The 20,565-nt window shown below is 37.0% G+C and overlaps 1 protein-coding gene across 14 annotated transcripts in view; it reads left to right on the top strand.

Moving 5' to 3' along the window:
• Positions 1–20,565, top strand: part of CADPS2 (calcium dependent secretion activator 2) — a 499,759-nt gene that overhangs the window by 345,707 nt on the left and 133,487 nt on the right. For all 14 annotated transcript variants that reach the window (XM_029233024.1, XM_029233030.1, XM_029233033.1 and 11 more), the window contains one exon: positions 18,858–18,959. In XM_029233024.1, the coding sequence (XP_029088857.1) occupies positions 18,858–18,959 (102 nt within the window). The remainder of the gene's footprint in view (positions 1–18,857; positions 18,960–20,565) is intronic.

The raw sequence follows: 20,565 nt of genomic DNA, 5'->3' as shown, positions 1-20,565 counted from the left end.
CTGGGATCACCCCCCTTCCGTCCCAGCCCCTCGTGTTGCTGGAAAGCATTGTGGGCCTAATGGGGCAGCAGCATAGACACAGCCAGAAGCAGGAGCCAGGTATCCCATCATCCAGAGTAAGGAAGTTGCCAGGCTGCAAGTTGGGGGGAACGGTGACTAAGGTCACCTAGTCAATTTTCTCTCTTTTCCCTCCACACCATTCATGCACAGCAAACAACTCCTGGTTTTTTCTGAAACAATGCACGAAAGAGCCTACTGAAGGTAAATTACTGAGGAAGAGATAAAGCAAAGGGATTTTTTCAGTATGACTTTGAATATAGATCAAGTTAACAATGAACAGAAGCAAGAGCTACTTTTCTGGTGTAGCTTTTCTGAAGCTTGGGACCTTTAAAGCCTCTTAGCATCTAAAGTGTGGAAAGGAGTTTGGGGTCTTGCATTGGATCTCCATATAGTTTTCCAACATACTAAAATTTTTAAAGAACACAGTATGTGATGCTGTTGCATAAAAACAATCAGACAAAACCCAAAAGCTGTATATATACATCTGAACCATTCACCATTACTGTTACCAGTCAGTTTGGTACTTTTAGATCTGTGTTGATCTAAACAGGCACAAGACTGGCCTATTATTTTTCCTTCTCATACTATTTTTGTCAGGATTTGGTATCCAAGGTATTGCAGCCATATAAAATGAGTTGGGGAGCTTTCCCACATGTTCTGTTTGAGATTCGAAAGGTTTATCAGTAACCCATTTTTAAAACCATCTGGGAGAGGTACAAACCACTAGGTATAAAATAAACAAGATATAAGCATATAACGTTTAACAGCAAGAATATAGCCAATATTTTATAATAACTTTAAATGGAGTATTATGCATAAAAACATCAAATCAGTATATTGTACACCTGGGACTAATATAATATTATAAATCAACTATACATCAATATAAATAAAGAAATATTTTTCCCATTCCAAAAAATAAAAGTTACATCAAAAAATAGGAAAACAAAACCATCTGGCCTTAGGGACCTATTTGTGAAAAGATTTTTAACCACTGCATCAGTTTATTTTATAGTTAAAGAACTATCAGGTTTTCCATTTATTTCCTGAGTGAATTTTGTCAGGTTATGATTTTCTGGGAAATAGTGCATTTCATCAGAGTTTTCAAATGCATTGATATTAAGTTATTCAAATTGTTCTTTTTATACTTTTTTTCCTGCCTATAAATTTCTTCCTTTTACATTCCAATAGTGTTTATTTTTACCTTCTCTCTCTCTTTCCCCGTCAATCCATCTTATCAGAAGTTTGCGAAATTTATTGGTCTTTCCAAAGAAGCAATTTTTGGCTTTGTTGAACTCTATTGCTTCCATGTTTTCCATTTCATTAGTTTTTTGAAAAAATAAACTTTTTGATTTTAGAATAATTTTAGATATACAGAAAAATTGCAAAGATGGTACAGAGAGTTTCTGTATTTCAGTTTAGTCTAATGTTACATACATAATAATATCATACATTCCTACAGCACATTTCAAAACTAGAAGACCAATATTAGCACATTACTTTCTTTTTTTTTTTTTTTTTTTTTTTTTTGGCTGTGTTGGGTCTTCATTTCTGTGCGAGGGCTTTCTCCAGTTGTGGCAAGCGGTGGGGGGCCATTCTTCATCGCGGTGCATGGGCCTCTCACTATCGCGGCCTCTCTTGTTGCGGAGCGCAGGCTCAGTAGTTGTGGCTCACGGGCCCAGCCGCTCCGCGGCATGTGGGGTCCTCCCAGACCAGGGCTCGAACCCGTGTCCCTGCATTAGCAGGCAGACTCTCAACCACTGCGCCGCCAGGGAAGCCCGGCACATTACTCTTAACTAACCACAAGGGCTTATTTGGATTTCACCAGTCCATTGGAGTATTTTGTTGTTGTTGTTTCTTTTTTTAAAAATGTCCTTTTTTCTTTTCCAAGGTCCAACTCAGGATACCACATTACATTCAGTCCTCAAGTCTCTTCTGATCTGTGGCAGTTTCTCAGTCTCTCCTCCTTGTTTTTCATGACCTTGACAGTTTAGAGGAGTACTGGCCAAATATTTTGTCAAAGGTCCCTCAATTTGTGTTTCGCACATGGTATCTACAAGACACAGCTGGTCATGGTAACCTTGATCACTTAGTTAAGGTAGTGTTTGCCGGCTTTCTCCACTGTAAAGGTATTGTTTTGCTGTCTCCATGTGCTATTTTTTGGATGTAGGTCACTAAGTCCAACTCATACTCAAGAAGAGAGGGGAATTAAACCCTACTTCCTGGAGGGAGGACTAGCTACATATAGTAAATTGGAATTCTTCTGCAATGAAGGTTTGTCTCTTGTCCCCTGTGTATTTAGTCAACCACTTGTTTATATCAATATGGATTCATGTATAGTTACTTTATACTTTGGGTTATAATCCAATACTACTTTGTTTTGTTGCTCAAATTGTTCCAGCTTTAGCCGTTGAGAGCTCTTTTGACAGACTCCCTTTGGTGTTTTTTTTTTGAGCACTTTCTTACTCTCTGGTACTAAAACATGCTTGTAGTTCATATTGTTTTTTCCCTGCCTCAGCCCTAGAATCAGCCATTTCTCCAAAGATCCCTGATACCTTTTCTTAGAGAATGGTATATAGAAACCAAGATCGGGATGATGGATATGCTTATTGCTATTGGGATGCCATTGCTTCCAGGCCCTCTGAGTGGACACAGCTAGGTGATATGTATGTGTGTATGTATACTAACCCATGAGTTCATACTGCTGTCTCCGCCTCTAGTCCAATACCACAAAGCTCATATTAGCCACCCTCTCTTGCTTATTCGTAACTTCTCTCTTGAACAGTGAGAAATCTGGCTTCCACCATCCCATCCATTTACTTATTTGTTCAACCCCAGTATACATGTAAAGCAGTTTCAGAATTTGCCAACTAGAGTACACTGTGTACAGGGCCTTTAGTTATTGGCCTTAGAGTTTCCAATCAAAGATGTTTTCCGGGCTTCCCTGATGGCGCAGTGGTTGAGAGTCCCCCTGCCGATGCAGGGGACACGGGTTCGTGCCCCGGTCCGGGAAGATCCTACATGCCGCGGAGCGGCTGGGCCCGTGAGCCATGGCCGCTGAGCCTGTGAGTCCGGAGCCTGTGCTCCGCAACGGGAGAGGCCACAACAGTGAGAGGCGTGCGTACCGCAAAAAAAAAAAAAAAAATGTTTTCCAAAGTTCAATATGACACCTTCTTTTTCCCCCCACTCTGCTTAATGAGGTTCTGTCATGCAATACAGTTAGAGCCACTTGCACGATATGCATTCCATCCTGGGATCCCTCAGCGTCCTAGTTGATACAGAATTTTTTTTTTCTTCTCTAAGCTTGTATACAGTAAAGTTTACTCTTTTTGCTACACAGTTCTGTGGGTTTTGACAAATGCATAGAGTCATATATTCACCACCCTAGTGCTAGTTCTGTCACCCTAAAAGTTCCCCTGTGTGCCCCCTTTTGTAGTCAACCATTTCATTACACTTTGTCTTTGATTTTATTATTCCATCCTTCTACTTTCTTGGATTATTTTTTCTACCTTCCTAAATTAGCTGTTTAACTCATTACTAGTCATCTTTTCTTCTTTTCTAAAATAAGTATTTAAGGTTAAATTTCCACTAAGTACTGCTTTTGCTACATATATGCATTTTGATAATGTATTTGATTCAAAGTCGCTCTAAGTAATTCTAACTTTCCATTATAATTTCTTCTTAGACACAGGATTGTTTATAAGTATATTTTAGAATTTCTAGGAAAGTGAATTTTTTTTTCGGTTATATTCTTGAAAATTGATTTCTAACTTAATTTCTTTGTGTTCAGAGAATGTAATCTGTATGATACTGATTCTTCATAACTTGAGACTTCTTTATGTCCAGTTATGTGTTCAATATTGTAAATGTTTCATACCATTTGAAAAAATATGTACATTCTGTAGCTTGGTAGGGCAAGCAGGAGTTTTGTGGTTCAAATCTTCTAAACTCTTACTGGTTTTTTGTCCGCTTGATCTGTGGGGTTATGACCAAGGTGAATGGAAAGCTGCCACTGCAGTGGTGTTTTCTTCCTCTGCTTCTGCAAATTTTTGCTTTTGAGACTGTTTCTTAGATGTATTCAAGTTTAAAAATTATTAAATATTCCTGGTGAATGGAAATTATTATTATGATTTAGTGACCCTTTTCATAATTAATAATGCATTTTACATTAAAGTTTATTTAGATGGTTATTAGCGTAGCCTCCTTTTGGCATTTGTCTGATATATGTTTATTCTTACTTTTAATCTTTCTGTATTCTTGTGTCTTATAAATAGCATACTAGAAGGGTGAGCTGTGACAAAACGAGAGAGAGGCATGGACATATATACACTACCAAACGTAAGGTAGATAGCTAGTGGGAAGCAGCCGCAGCCGCATAGCACAGGGAGATCAGCTCGGTGCTTTGTGACCGCCTGGAGGGGTGGGATAGGGAGGGTGGGAGGGAGGGAGACGCAAGAGGGAAGAGATATGGGAACATATGTATATGTATAACTGATTCACTTTGTTATAAAGCAGACCCCAATAAAGATGTTAAAAAAATAAATAAATAAATAGCACACTAGATTCTGATTTAATTATCCAATATAACAATTTCTGTTTTTTAATTAGTCCGTTTACAATTATCATGTGTATTGATATAAGTAAATTCATTTCTACCATTTTATTTTGGACTCTTTTTGGCTCATGTCTCTAAGCTTTTTGTTTCTTTCTTGCCTCCTTTTTGTTTCACCCAATGTATTTTCTTTTTTTCTCCTCATTTACATTTTTCACCTTTTAAAGATTTTACCATGTATGTGACTAAAATTTTAAACCTTATGCTAATCAGCAAACTTTCCCCTCCTTCTGCCAAGTGCAGAGACCTTAGAACATTTCCCTCCAGTCACCCGCTTCCTGGCTTACATGCTTATGTTATCTGGTATTTTAACTGTATCCTTATTTGTTTTCTAATCTTACACATTAGACATTATTTTTATTATTTTATACTGAATACTTGCTTCAATTTAGAAATTACTTTTTTCCTAAAGTATATTCTTTGGAATTTCATACAATGGAATACCTATAGATAATGAATTTTGGAATTTGTTTCATTCACATTTTTGAAAGAAAATTTTGCTTGTTATACATTCTACACTGACAGTTATTTTCTCTCAGAACTTTGCAGATAGTACTCCATTTTCTTCTGACTTCCTGGGTTAAGAAGGCTTCATTGCCATTCTTTTGAGGGAGATTTGATTTAATAGTTTTAGGATTATTTTGTTCTTTTGTGGGTTCACTGTTCAGTGTGGATTTCTTTTTAAATAATTCTGTTTGGGAATTTTGTGGCTTTCTGATCGATGTGCGCTGATATTGGGTAAGTGCAAATTTCTTTGAATTTACCTTGATTGGGATATGAAGATCCATGTTTGTCATCAGTTCTGGAATATTGTAATCTCTTTAAATATTGTCTCTCCTCCAGTCTTGCTCTCTCAAACTCCAATTACCCATATATTAGGCATTTTATCTTCTATATCTTTTAATGTCTCTAAAACATATCCTATCTACTTATTTCTCCAGCTGCATTCTATATAATATTTTTAGTTCTGTCTTCTACTTCAGGACTCAGCAGACTTTTTCTGTAAAGGGCTAGACAGTAAACATAATAAATATTTTCTACTTTGTGGGCTATATGGTCTGTCACAACTACTTGACTCTTACTGTATAGCAAAAGCAGCCGAATGGGCAGTATGTCAATGAATGAGTGTGGCTTGTGTTCTAATACAATTTGATTCACAAAGACAGGTGGTATACTATCATTTGCTCGCCCTTGCTCTACTTCCACATTTCTCTCTTCAGCTATGACACCTGCTTTTTAACCTACTCATTGAATTGTTAATTTCAATTATTAAAATTTTTTAGTTCTAGAAATTCTCTTAGGCTCTTTTTTAAATCCATTTGGTAATTTCTGAGTAGCTCTCATTCCTTTCTTGGCTTTTATTTCCTTTTCTGTTTCCTTAGACCTTTTATAATTAGTTATTTTGTATTCTGATCATTGCAGTAACTAAAATTTCTAGGTGTTTATATAGATCCATTGTTTCTGCTGATGTTTTTGCCATGGTCAACCATTTGCTTATTCTGCTAGCAATTTTTGTAGTAAGCACGTATACTTGGATTAATCTGTGGAAATTCTACAAGGCCAGGGTTGAGAATGCTTGCTTCCCAAAAGGATTTGCTCTTGCTTTTACTTGGTGATAGGAGGTGCTACTGGAGCTGTTTTATTTTCCATCTTGGAGATTCCTCGATTGCACAGGTGGTACCCAGTTTAATGAGGTCAGGCAAGTGGTGCATATTCTCAAGAAAGACCCTTTTCACTCAGTCTATAGATGTTGTACAGACAGATTTCCTTGTTTGTTCTCCTTTGCAAGGATATGGATTTTCTAGCCCATCCTTTCACTGATAGTATAGCCCATTCAAGCGTCCCATTTTTTGCAGGCATCTCAAGTTTAGCTGCCCATGCAGATTAGGTCTCTGAGCCCGTGGTGCATTCCCTTGAACAGCACAGCTACAGAACCTCCTTGGAACCGACATTTGCCCTTAAGGCAGCCCTGGTGTTCACATGCACCCCTACTTTGATTTCAGCTCCTAATTCATTTTTATTTTCCTGCTCTTGGGAGAATTTTTTACTTTCTTATAAGTACAACATAACATTTAACTGTATTTGCTATAATTTATTCAGTGTTTAGGAGTTTTATAGTGAAGAGGGACTTTTGGAGTATCACATCAGTCTACTATAATAGGAGCAGAAATCACATGATAAAACTTGCATTTTGAGAAAAACATTTAGACATCTCAAAGGAGAACCTCCTGGGACTCTCTCCCTAACCCCTCTGCTTCAAGTGCCCCCTGGTTAACTGCTGCTCATCCACTGCATCTCAGCTTTAATGTTCCCAAACTGAATCCTTACCTGAAATTCAAACTACATCAGAGCTTTGTACTTTCGCCCTTCTTAAACGTAATGTACACTTACTCTCTAATTTTTCTTTTTTATGCCTTTCCCTATTATAAATTCTATTAGGGAAGGAGTCATTTCTGTTGTGCTTATATTGTATCCTCAGGACCTGGCCAGTACTCGATAAATATTTGTTGAGTAAGTAAATGAATGACATTGGACCATATGTTTACAAATTTTATAGGTGACATGTTGGGGCACTTCATAAATAGATCTCACAATTATATGTTCTTCATGAGTTAAACTCCGTGAGTTTTATGGCCCGTGGAAAGACCCCATGTAACCAGCAAGATTGTGCCATTTTACAACATAGAAATTAATAAATTGAAGCAATGAAATACCCTTTTTATATATAAAATTGAAAATGATTATAACACATGATAAAGACCACAGTTGATGACGTTAGAGGGAAATTAATAATTTCATACACTGTGGGTCAGAGTATAAGCTGGTAAGTGCTTTCTTAAGAAGCAGTTTTGTGATATGTATCAAATGCCTGAAAGTGTCATCTCATTTGTCTTAGCTCAGGCTACCATAACAAAATACCATAGACTAGGTGGGTTAAACAACAGAAATTTATGTTCTAACAGTTCTGGAGACTAGAAGTCTGGGCGCCAGTGTGGTTGGGCTTTGAGGAGGACTCTTTTCCTAGCTTGTAGATGACTCCCGTCTCTCTGTGTTCTTACAGAAGAGAAAGAAAAAAATCTCACTCTTCCTCTTCTAACAAAGCCACCAATCCTATCAGATTGGTGTCCTAGCCCTATGACCCCATTCCAGCTTAAGTACTTCCTAAAAGCCCTGTCTCCAAACACAGTAATATTGGAGGTTGGGACTTCAACATATGAACTTTTAGGGAAATACAGTTTGATCCATAGTACCATTTAACCTAACAATATACTTTCAGGAATTTATCCCAAGGAAACAATCAGAGATGGGTTAAAAATATTTAGTGTAAGACTGGTTATCACAGCAGTGTTTATGGTAGGAAAAAAATGGAAAAAGTCTAAATTTCTACTAATAGAATATTGGATTAATATATTATGGTGCTAATATATATGGAGTGAAGTTAGTCACAGAGTCACTCTATATGATACCGTATAATATCGGTTATATGTGGAATCTAGAAAAATGGTACAGATGAACTTATTTGCAAAGCAGAAATAGAGACACAGATGTAGAGAGCAAACATATGGATACCAAGGGGGGAAGTGGGGGTGGGATGAGCTGGGAGATTGGGATTGACATATATACACTACTATGTATAAAATAGTTAACTAATGAGAACCTACTGTATAGCACAAGGAACTCTACTCAGTGCTCTGTGGTGACGTAAATGGGAAGGAAATCCAAAACAGAGGGGATATATGTATACGTATACATACTGTATACTGACTCACTTTGCTGTATAGCAGAAACTAACATAGCATTGTAAAGCAGCTATACTCCAATATAAATTTTTTAAAAAATACATGGTACATCCATATAATGGAATATCATTCTTCCATTAAAAAGCATATATTAGAATATTTAAATTATTTGAGAAAATGTTTATACTTCATTGAAAGAATCAAATTATACATTAGAATGTGCAATATATGTATAGATTTATAGAAAGAAGGCTGGATTATATTTACAAAATGGTATTACCAGTTATTCCTGATTGGGGCATTTAAAAAAACTTTTGTCTTTGTATTTTTTCTGAATTCTCCTCCCAAATTATGATGTGTATATAGTTCTTTAATTTTTTAAAAAAGTTATTTTAAAAAATAATATTAGGCAGAGATGATACTTAGAGAACACTATCAACCTTAATTCTCTTTATTTTTAAACTCCTCTTGATATTTTATTTTTCTTGAGTTCTAGAATTTTGTGCAGTATTTTAGTTGGTTCCGGGAGAGGACAGTTATGAGACACCTTGATACCTGACCTTGACCTGTCTGTCCATCATTACTTCACCACAAAAACTAAGTCACAAGATCACGTATCTTCATAGTGTCAGATTCCTGCCTTTTTTTTTTTTTTTGTAGAAGTATCTAAAACCTCCAAAGAAAATAGAATACAGATGGAAATTCAAATATGGAAAGGATCAGGAGGGAGGAGGGTTTGGAAAAAGAGAATATGATTTTTAAATTTCATTTCCAAGATATTTTCTCCTAGAAAATCTGTTTCTTCTATTTCAATGAATGTATAGGGGTAGAATTAATTTCTTCTTCTGTATATTTGAAAATTTTAGGGGAAGTAAAAGGACACTGATTATATATTATATGACCATCCAAATGATACATCATTTTGTTTGAAACAATAGGAGGTGTTATAGATTTGAGAACAAAAATGAGAGATTATTGTTTTCTCCCTCATCTTCCACCATTTCTTATTTTCTTGTGTCCTGTGTCTTCCTCTGTTTTTTTTTTTTTACTCTGTTCACAAATGGATATTGGTGGGAAATACATGAAGTGCAAAGTGACTTTTACCTGCTGTGCTGTAGGCAGAATTGACAATTCAGAAATACCACCCTCTAGGTGTCTCCCGCCTTCTCACTCTCTCTGGAGGAAGCTAAGATGTCATACATTCCTCATCAGAGAGGGCAGGTGAAAAGAAGCCTATAAGAAACTCAAAAGCACCATGAACTTTGTCATTTGCCCACTCATTGCTTGCAAAATATCTTTTACCACAAACCACCAAACTTCCAGGACAAGCAAACCTACCTGAGGAGTTTGGGGAGGGAGGGAGTATGAGGCAGGAAGGTAAAGGAAATCTCATCAATTTACAGGACTTTTCTATATGTTAACTCCTGGTGTATTTATTCAACCCACAAACTTCCCAAGCACTCTGTTCCAGGCGGTATGTCCACTCCTAGAGATTATAAAGCAAAGGGCACATTTATCCTTCGAGTATCTAGAAGCTGTCCCACTGATAAAAGTGATTAAGAAAATAGCCATAGAAGATGTTATAGTTTTCATTGAGTAATGGAACAAATGCTCATCAGCACTAAATAGTGCTTTTTAAGTGGGAACTGTAGGGAGATACCACGACTAAACAATTCTCGGATGTGCTATTAAAACAAGTTAAACCCATTTCTTTACTGTCAGCCTTCTCAGACCTCGCTGTTGCACTAAGAACCTCCAACAAGGTCTCGTGATTCGTGGTGTTCAAAAAAAAAACACAGATGCATGGGGTGTTTCACCCTTTTTGTTGGAGTGTGTCACAGAACCATTACTCCTTAAAGTATGTTGGCAGCCAGTAAATCGTCTTTACCTAAATTCACCCAGATGAAATGGATGTTAAACATGCCAGAATTAGCCTGTATTAGTCTTATGGGCCTCTGAAATGTAAGTTACTGAAAAACACATGAACTGTCTACTGTCGAGCCAAGGGAGGTGAAGTTACTGGGTTCGTCCACGTCAGAACATTTAGGCAGATTCCCCTCCGTGATATTTTCTCTTCTGCTCAAATACCCAACTCTGCAACCCAGTTGTGTACTCTTCTCCTCAGACCTTTCTTGAAATACAGTGAAATCATCATTTCCCTTCATGGAAACTGTTCTCTGAACTACCCCCAAAGCCATCAGAGATCACAGGAAATGGATGGGTAATACTGTGCATCCCTCTTGTTCCGGAGTTGTCTTTTCAGAACATCTTCCTCACTTTAGAGCTTATGTTGTACTCATTACAGAAGAAATTGGTAATCATGACAAGATGTCACATGTACAAAAAGGATTCTGTTCGCTTTAAAATACCTAATATGCCAGATTGATGAATAGCACAAATTATAAAATCCCTTAGTTCATGGAGGAATTGAGTAAAATTAATTTGTACAGGCCTTAATATGTATAGGAACTATTTTTTGGAGGAATCCGCCTTTCAGAAAAGGTGTTCTCTATGTGCGTGGGTGTGCGCGGGTGTGCGCATGTGCACACATGTGATGGTTTCTGTGAAAACAGAATATGACCCATAGGCAGATGTAAGATCAGTCTATTCAGTATGAATCAGTGGCAGAAAGTTGTGTTGTATGATCCTGTTTGTTAAGAATCTTTCAAGTATAATTAACATAGACACAACTGCATGTGGTGTTCAATTGCTTATTATGTAATACTGGAAGGAAGTTCTGTGTCATAGCTCGTTTGACAGTATCTATAACTAAAAGAAGTGTACCTGCTTTATAACTTGTTCATATCTTAAATTAATTTCACAGAACACTCTATTTTTATTAAAATCATGTAACTTCTGTAACTACAGGCCTCAGGAAAAAATGAAAATGTTAACTCTTGGTACATGAACGTACACTTCCTTCCCACTGGAACCGCTTTAACGTAATAATATAATAATATAGGCATAGAGTTAAACCCCAGTTAACATTCAAATCAGAAAACTGGTCTTCTTTGTTAGAATTTTAAATAACCACATTTTAACATCATCTTTTTATCAATGTCAAAGAGGCATTATTATTTTTGCTTTTACTATCTCAGGAAAACTATTCTTGAGATTAAAACCAGTTCATTTCATTAATAATTAAAATGGCAGGTAAACATTAAAAATTTTCTGCTAAGTGTAAATACATGCTAATTTTTTGTTAGAGATCTTTTTACCCAGAATTCTTAACTATAATTCCTGCTCTAGCTTGCTTTTCAAAAATTTTTCTATTTTACCTACTGTTATATAATAAAAATTTTCCAAATAATTCATGCCATATTAATACTAATAAGTAATAATATTATGTGATATTACTAGTTCATGAATTCTTTTAATCGTATATAACTGATACTTTTTATCCTATATAGCACTCATTCATTTCTTTAGCATTTATATATTGAACACTAACTGTATGCCAGCTACTGTTCTACACACTAGGAGTACAGCACAAAGAGACAGACAGTAAACAAATAAATATATCACATGTTGGACGATGGCAATATATACAACGGCAAGTAATAAACAGGCCTGTGGAAGTGGGAGATAACACGCTTACACCAGGTGGTTAGAGATAACCTCGCTCATCCTGAGTCATGTTGGTAGAGATAAGAAGCAGGTGACCATACAAATTGTGAAATTTTTGGTTCTAGTTCTGAGAAAAATGCCAGTGGTAGTTTGATAGGGATTGCATTGAATCTGTAGATTGCTTTGGATTTTCACAATGTGGGTTCTTCCAATCCAAGAACATGGTATATCTCTCCATCTGTCTGTATCATTTTAAATTTCTTTCATCAGTGTCTTATAATTTTCTACATACAGGCCTTTTGTCTCCTTAGGTAGGTTTATTCCTGGATATTCTATTCTTTTTGTTGCAATGGTAAATGGGAGTGTTTTCTTGATTTCACTTTCAGATTTTTCATCATTAGTGTATAGGAATGCCAGAGATTTCTTTGCATTAATTTTGTATCCTGCTACTTCGCCAAATTCATTGATTAGCTCTAGTAGTTTTCTGGTAGCATCTTTAGGATTCTCTATGTATAGTATCATGTCATCTGCAAACAGTGACAGCTTTACTTCTTCTTTTCCAATTTGGATTCCTTTTCTTCCTTTTTCTTCTCTGATTGCTGTGGCTAAAACTTCCAAAACTATGTTGAATAAGAGTGGTGAGAATGGGCAACCTTGTCTTCTTCCTGATCTTAGTGGAAATGGTTTCAGTTTTTCACCATTGAGGGCGATGTTGGCTGTGGGTTTGTCATATATGGCCTTTATTATGTTGAGCGAAGTTCCCTCTATGCCTACTTTCTGCAGGGTTTTTAATAATAAATGGGTGCTGAATTTTGTCGAAAGCTTTCTCTGCATCTATTGAGATGATCATGATCTCCAATTTGTTAATATGGTGTATCACATTGATTGATTTGCGTATATTGAAGAATCCTTGCATTCCTGGGATAAACCCCACTTGAACATGGTGTATGATCCTTTTAATGTGCTGTTGGATTCTGTTTGCTAGTATTTTGTTGAGGATTTTTGCATCTATGTTCATCAGTGATATTGGCCTGTAGTTTTCTTTCTTTGTGATATCTTTGTCTGGTTTTGGTATCAGGGTGATGGTGGCCTCATAGAACGAGTTTGGGAGTGTTCCTCCCTCTGCTATATTTTGGAAGAGTTTGAGAAGGATACCTGTTAGCTCTTCTCTAAATGTTTGATAGCATTCACCTATGAAGCCATCTGGTCCTGGGCTTTTGTTTGTTGGAACATTTTAAATCACAGTTTCAATTTCAGTGCTTGTGATTGGTCTGTTCATGTTTTCTATTTCTTCTTGGTTCAGTCGGCAGACCCCGAATAGCCAAAGCAATCTTAAGAACGAAAAATGCAGCTGGAGGAATCAGGCTCCCTGACTTCAGACTATACTACAAAGCTACAGTAATCAAGACAGTATGGTACTGGCAAAAAAACAGAAATATAGATCAATGGAACAGGATAGAAAGCCCAGAGATAAACCCATGCACATATGGTCACCTTATCTTTGATAAAGGAGACGAGAATATACAGTGGAGAAAAGACAGCCTCTTCAATAAGTGGTGCTGGGAAAACTGGACAGGTACATGTAAAAGTATGAAATTAGAACACTCCCTAACACCATACACAAAAATAAACTCAAAATGGATTAAAGACCTAAATGTAAGGCCAGACACTATAAAACTCTTAGAGGAAAACATAGGCAGAACACTCCATGACATAAATCACAGCAAGATCCTTTTTGACCCACCTCCTAGAGAAATGGAAATAAAAACAAAAATAAACAAATGGGACCTAATGTAACTTAAAAGCTTTTGCACAGCAAAGGAAACCATAAACAAGACCAAAAGACAACCTTCAGAATGGGAGAAAGTATTTGCAAATGAAGCAACTGACAAAGGATTAATCTCCAAAGTTTACAAGCAGCTCATGCAGCTCAATAACAAACAAACAAACAACCCAATCCAAAAATGGGCAGAAGACCTAAATAGACATTTCTCCAAAGAAGATATACAGACTGCCAACAAACACATGAAAGAATGCGCAACATCATTAATCATTAGAGAAATGCAAATCAAAACTACAATGAGATATCATCTCACACCAGTCAGAATGGCCATCATCAAAAAATCTAGAAACAATAAATGCTGGAGAGGGTGTGGAGAAAAGGAAACACTCTTGCACTGCTGGTGGGAATGTAAATTGATACAGCCACTATGGAGAACAGTATGGAGGTTCCTTAAAAAACTAAAAATAGAACTACCATACGACCCAGCAATCCCACTACTGGGCATATACCCTGAGAAAACCATAATTCAAAAAGAGTCATGTACCAGAATGTTCATTGCAGCTCTATTTACAATAGCCAGGACATGGAAGCAACCTAAGTGTCCATCATTGGATGAGTGAATAAAGAAGATGTGGCACATATATACAATGGAATATTACTCAGCCATAAAAAGAAACGAAATTGAGTTACTTGTAGTGAGGTGGATGGACCTAGAGTCTGTCATACAGAGTGAAGTAAGTCAGAAAGAGAAAAACAAATACCGTATGCTAACACATATATATGGAATCTAAGAAGAAAAAAATAAGGTCATGAAGAATCTAGGGGTAAGACGGGAATAAAGACGCAGACCTACTAGAGAATGGACTTGAGGATATGGGGAGGGGGAAGGGTAAGCTGTGACAAAGAGAGTGGCATGGACATATATACACTACTAAACGTAAAATAGATAGCTAGTGGGAAGCAGCCACATAGCACAGGGAGATCAGCTCGATGCTTTGTGACCACCTAGAGGGATGGGATAGGGAGGGTGCGAGGGAGGGAGAGGCAAGAGGGAAGAGATATGGGAACATATGTATATGTATAACTGATTCACTTTGTTATAAAGCAGAAACTAACACACCATTGTAAAGCAATTATACTCCAATAAAGATGTTAATAAATAAATAAAAAGAAGGAAGTGAGTGAGCAAGCCATGTGTGTGCATAGGGAAAGGCTCCTGGGCAGTGGAAGCTGCACGTGCAAAGGCCCTGAGGCAGAGCATGCTTCCTATGTTTGAAGACTAGCTAGGAGACCAGCATGGCTAGAATAGAGGACCTGCCATGAGGGGGCAGAGGAAATCAGAGTGGGCTTTGGCTTTTACAATGAGTGTTACCACTACAGGGATATGACTTACACTTGAAAATGGCTCACAATAGTGTGTAGCCAACACTCTGACAAAGAAAAGACTGGAGGAGAGAGAGACCAAGAAGGCTACAGCCATACTCAGGGAAGAGGTGATGATGACCGGAACCAGGGGAGCAGCAGAAGTGGTCAAGTTTGAATATGTTTTGAACATATAGCTGACAAATTAATTTATAAACTGAGCTTATAAAACTATTATACTTTGAATCTCTGTTACCCTGAGTCTACTAGGCAAATGTTCATCAAATGTAACTGGTTTAAATATCTCTCCATGATTCTGCAAGTACCTATGTTGTAATGCACGAAAGAGCAAATTTTAGGATTTCCTTTGTTAAGGTCTTTTTTAACTGAATCACTGATTCAGTGGTAGGTATTTTAAACTGTATTAAACATAGAGAATGTGTGATGTGAGGACGTGTATTTAAAATAGTTCCACCATTGTTGCTTCTCAAATATAGCTTCCATTTTTTATTAGGGATCTTTCGTAGTGTTCTTGATTTTCTGTTAAAACACAGAGGAAAGACAATAATGCATGGGCACTGAGAGCCTCTGATTTGGAATGCAAGAGACCTAGATTCTAGTCCAGGCTCTGTCCTTACAAGCTGTGTGACCTTGGGGAAGTCAGCTAATCTCCCTGAGGTGCAACAGCCTCCTCTCTTGGGGACTAGAGAAAGGATTGCTGTGGGCATCCTATGTTGTTATACATATAAAACAGAACAGTACGAGGCACGTTGATAATTGCTGTGTTTGTTTTAATAGCAACCATGACAAGATATTGATGACATGGAAGTATTTGCATTTACTAGGAAGAATAATTTTAGAAGGAGCTGTTACTTTTAGGCTTGACTGCAGCAAAGTTGCCATTTAGCCTCAATAATTTAGATACAGAAGGCCACTTCATATACCTAATATAGTCTGGTATACACATTAAAATAAAGATGTGAATAAGGGCAAGTCCAAAATATAAAATGTATTTAACCTGTCAGATGTATACGTAATTTAGTAATAAGGTCAGTGAAGTGACAGCCCTTCACTGTGTATAACAGTCTTTATCTCAGTGAAAGTGACACGAGTGACATTCCCCCCGACTGACTTTTCTCGCTCTTCATTGACTGAACCCCTGGCCTCATTCAGTCAGGTAGGCGATGTGCCCCAGCGAAGTTTCATATGACCCACCCATTTACTCTGTCACTGTGGATTACAATCTCCTTTGACAGTTGAAACAAACAGTAAAATTCACTCAAATATAATTGTGTGGCATCTGTCAGAGCGCAAGGCCAAAGGACCATGTCAGTCATCAGAACAGTAAAGAGAAGTTCTTTGCTCTTTTTCATCAACTTTGCATAGGTGTATTTAGTGAATTGACCACTTGCAACTTCGTGGTATGGGTTGTTTTGCTGTCTATGTAATAGCATAATGTAGTCATAGTTCTTGTCTGCCCAAATTCCCAAATTAATGATTTATATAGAATTATCCAATTCGCCTTTTGTGATCATTGGCAATAGTTATGCTTAGGTTACAGTCTGGGTTTTGTGCTGTTGTTTGCTTGGTAGGAATTGACTCTGAAGTAATATGTGAAAAAAAATCCATTGTTAAATTATTCTAAAACATTGGGGTTAGTTCATAGTTCATTGCTCTAGAATTTAAAATCAGACTTTCTTTTCTCCTTCCTAAAAATGTTGAAAGACCAAATATTTTGCCCTTAGTTTTTCTGCAGTTAACATTCAAACTGCATTCTGATGGATCAGAATGAAATGTAATTTTAAGTAGTATTTTCAAAGCACAAATTCAAGCAGGATGCAAGTTTCTGAAATAACAAATTATTTACTCTGTTTTAGAAAAAACTTCTCAGATTTAAATGATGTTTTTTTTTCTGGGAAAAATGATGCTTTGATATGAATAAAACGTCTTTAAGCCAGTATGATTCAGGTATAACTTTAGAATTAATTGCTTTTATCCTAACTGACTAGTTTACAAGTATCAAAAATGCACACACACGTCTAGATGTCTAGGTAAAAAACAGTGGGAACAGCAAATAAAAATCTTGTTGGGAAAGTTATTTTAAATACCCATTTTTTTCATAATCCTCACTTGTACCTATTTTATACATAAACATTAAAAATTAGTAAGTTCAAATGATAAATCTTTGGAAATTAAAACAATCTTCAGAAAAATAAGTTATTTTGAGAAGATATGATTGGTGTTAAGGAATGCAAAAGATTCATTTTGTTGAAATATGTAAATATTTAAAGTAAATGTGAAATTAATGTATCTTTTTCTCTGTTTTAACAGACAGTGAAATTCATATATTCAAAATTTTAGATGACTGCTATACTACCAGATACTTAAATTGATATAGAATAAATTCTGAATCCCTATTGGATATATTTTATGGTTTCAATCCTAATCTTAGTAAAAGAAGACTTCTGTTCAATCTTTGTTGCTACTGTTTTTTTGTTTGTTTTTTTTTTTTTTTGGTTGCGTTGGGTCTTCGTTACTGCACACAGACTTTCTCTAGTTGTGGTTTGTCGCGGTGTGCGGGCTTCTCGTTGCGGTGGCTTCTCTTGTTGTGGAGCACGGGCTCTAGGCACACAGGCTTCAGTAATTGCAGCACGCGGGCTCAGTAGTTGCGGCTCATTGGCCCTAGAGCACGTGGGCTTCAGTAGTTGCAGCTTGCGGGCTCTTGAGCACAGGCTCAGTAGTTGTGGCGCATGGGCTTAGTTGCTCTGTGGCATGTGGGATCTTCCCGGACCAGGGATCGAACCCGTGTCCCCTGCATTGGCAGGAGGATTCTTAACCACTGCACCACCAGGGAAGTCCCTGTTGCTACTTTTAAAGGTACTACTTTATTTATAAAGTTGATACTTTACTTCATAGGCATATTTGGTTAAGCACAAAAATCTTGAAACATAGGTGGTCTTTCTTCTCTGTATATTTTTATTCAAGTATTCGTTGTTTCATTTATATTTAAACAAAAAAATAGAGCAGTACACCACTGCATGAATCCAAAATGTCTGTTCCTTACAACAATTAAAATTAAATCTCCAGTTTCACATTAGCTTAATTTTTATTTGGAAGAGAAGGAGTTAAGACATTTTAGCTTACATTCAGTATATTTTTTATAATAATTCCATTCACGATATTTAATTGGTCAAATATTTGGTATCACTATAAAACACTTTTCACTGCTATTCTCAAGGACTAGTCATTGTTTTCTGTAGATCTGAAAAATATTTATTGTAATCCTTTACCTTGAAGGCTGTCTAAAAGAGAATAATTCTGTTCCATTCATTCCAGGTCGAAACATGAAGCAAATGGCTATAAATATCTCCAATAAATTTCCAGTGTAGACACAAGTAGTATGTATACTGTGAACCAATATGCATTTTCCTTAATTATTTGGATTTTTCAGGGACATAGAAAGATATAAAATATATAAAAGTAAATGTTCAAGGGACTTCCCTGTTGGTCCAGTGGGTAAGACTCCACGCTCCCAGTGCAGGGCGCCCGGGTTCAATCCCCAATAGGGGAACTAGATCCCGCATGCACACCTCAACTAAAGATCCTGCACACCACGACGAAGATCCCGTGTGCTGCAAATAAGACCCAGTGCAGCCAAAATAAATAATAAATAAATACTTTTTTAAAAAGGTAAATGTTCTATCACAATAAATTACTGACTCTTTTTTTCCAGGCCTGATGGAATTGGAACTATTTCAATGGAAGAAAAAGAGAAGTTTGAGGAGATAAAGGAAAGACTGTCTTCCCTTTTAGAGAATCAGATAAGCCATTTCAGGTATATACTCCATTAGTACAAGTGTTTGTTTCTTTAATTCACGCAACCCTCTAATCCCCTACAAATGTTTATTATGTCTTTCTGCTACTGCTCAAGCACAATCAGTAGCTTCTCCTCCATTGCCCGCAAGGTATGATCCACGTTCCTAGGTCTGCGTTCTGCTTCTCAGCCTGCCTTCAGTTTTTGCACTACTCATTCAGTAGTGCAAACCCGCCCCTTGCAGTATCCTTTCCACTGGCCCTCTTGCTAGCCCTGTGCAGTTCTCAGCCTTGCATAGCCTCTTCCCCCGGCTCTGGGGGCTTTTCCTCCCTCTCACTGCATAGCCAGGCAAGGAGACTCAAGCCCCGCCTTCACAGGGGAGACTTTTTCATTTATTCCAGCAGAGAGTGGAAAAGCTGAGGTCCTCTTAGCATTCATCATATGTACTATGCCCTGGTCGCCTATCACGTAGTCCTTGGTTATCCTTTTATTTACATTCTGTGAGAACAAGGACCACAGTGCGTCTAGCACAGTTTCTTTGCCAAAAAAATTAAGTGTTGATACTAAGAAGCATTTGCGGGTGAAGGATAAATATCTTGATAATATTGTTTCCCCTGATTACAGCTAGCTTAATAGAACCTAATGGTTAAAAACAGAAATATACCTTTTTCTATCAGTCTCATCATTAGATCCTATAAAATGTTGCCATGTCAGTGTATTGCATCTTACAGCATATCTGTCATGTTGCAGGTATGTCATTTCACGTGAACTTACTGAAAAATAAATTCAGTTAATATTCCCCCTCAACAGTTTGAAAACACTGTTGTTTAACCGTGTGAATAGAGTATGGCTGCTCTGGGCCTCAGTTTCCTTATTTGTAATATGAAAAGCTTAGACTCTTACTTTAAAATGATACTGAAGGAAAAAATTATCGTAGGATATACTATCCATCTGTTTGTCTGCATTGGTGTTTTCATCTGGGGCTGGTACCACTATCTGAACGTAAGTGAATGAGGGAGGATTTTCTTTGTCATGATAACTGGGCATGGGGCAGTCATTTAGTGCCGGATTTAGAAATGCTGTGCATGGAACAGTCTCACATTGGAGAACTGTTCTTCCCAAAAGGCCAATAAATTCATATTAGGAAACACATTTGCAGAGGATGTTTCTGCATTTGCTGTTAAGAGTATTGTCTTTTAGGTTGTGTAGAGACCCTTATATTTATTGTGTTTGTCATTTAATGAAAGTCAATATATAATTTTCCTGTTTTTGACATTATTGAGACAGCTGATCATTCAGTTGACTATATACATCAGTAACTATAAGTCTCTATGGTTATTTGTAGTAGTGCTTTCATGTGCAAGTAACAAATCCTATCTCAAACTGGTTTAAACAAATAAATGGATATGTTAACTTACATGCAGGTCTCAGATGGGGTGGACTTTAAGACAGGCTGAATTTAGTAGCCGTAGCTCCATTTCTTTGTAATTCTCACACGGCTATTCTCCTTTATGGGATGGCTTCATCCCCAGATGGGTAACAAGACCACAGAATTCCTTGGCCTCACATCCATACATGTTGGAGTTGAAAGGGAAGGTAGTAGAGGCTGTCTCTTTCTGTGATTCTC

The sequence above is a fragment of the Monodon monoceros genome, unplaced genomic scaffold, assembly GCF_005190385.1.
Source record: "Monodon monoceros isolate NGI ecotype Baffin Bay Population unplaced genomic scaffold, NGI_Narwhal_1 Super_Scaffold_2, whole genome shotgun sequence".
Lineage (NCBI taxonomy): Eukaryota > Metazoa > Chordata > Mammalia > Artiodactyla > Monodontidae > Monodon > Monodon monoceros.
Note: the sequence above shows the minus strand (reverse complement) of the source record. Positions and strands in the feature narration are given on the sequence as shown.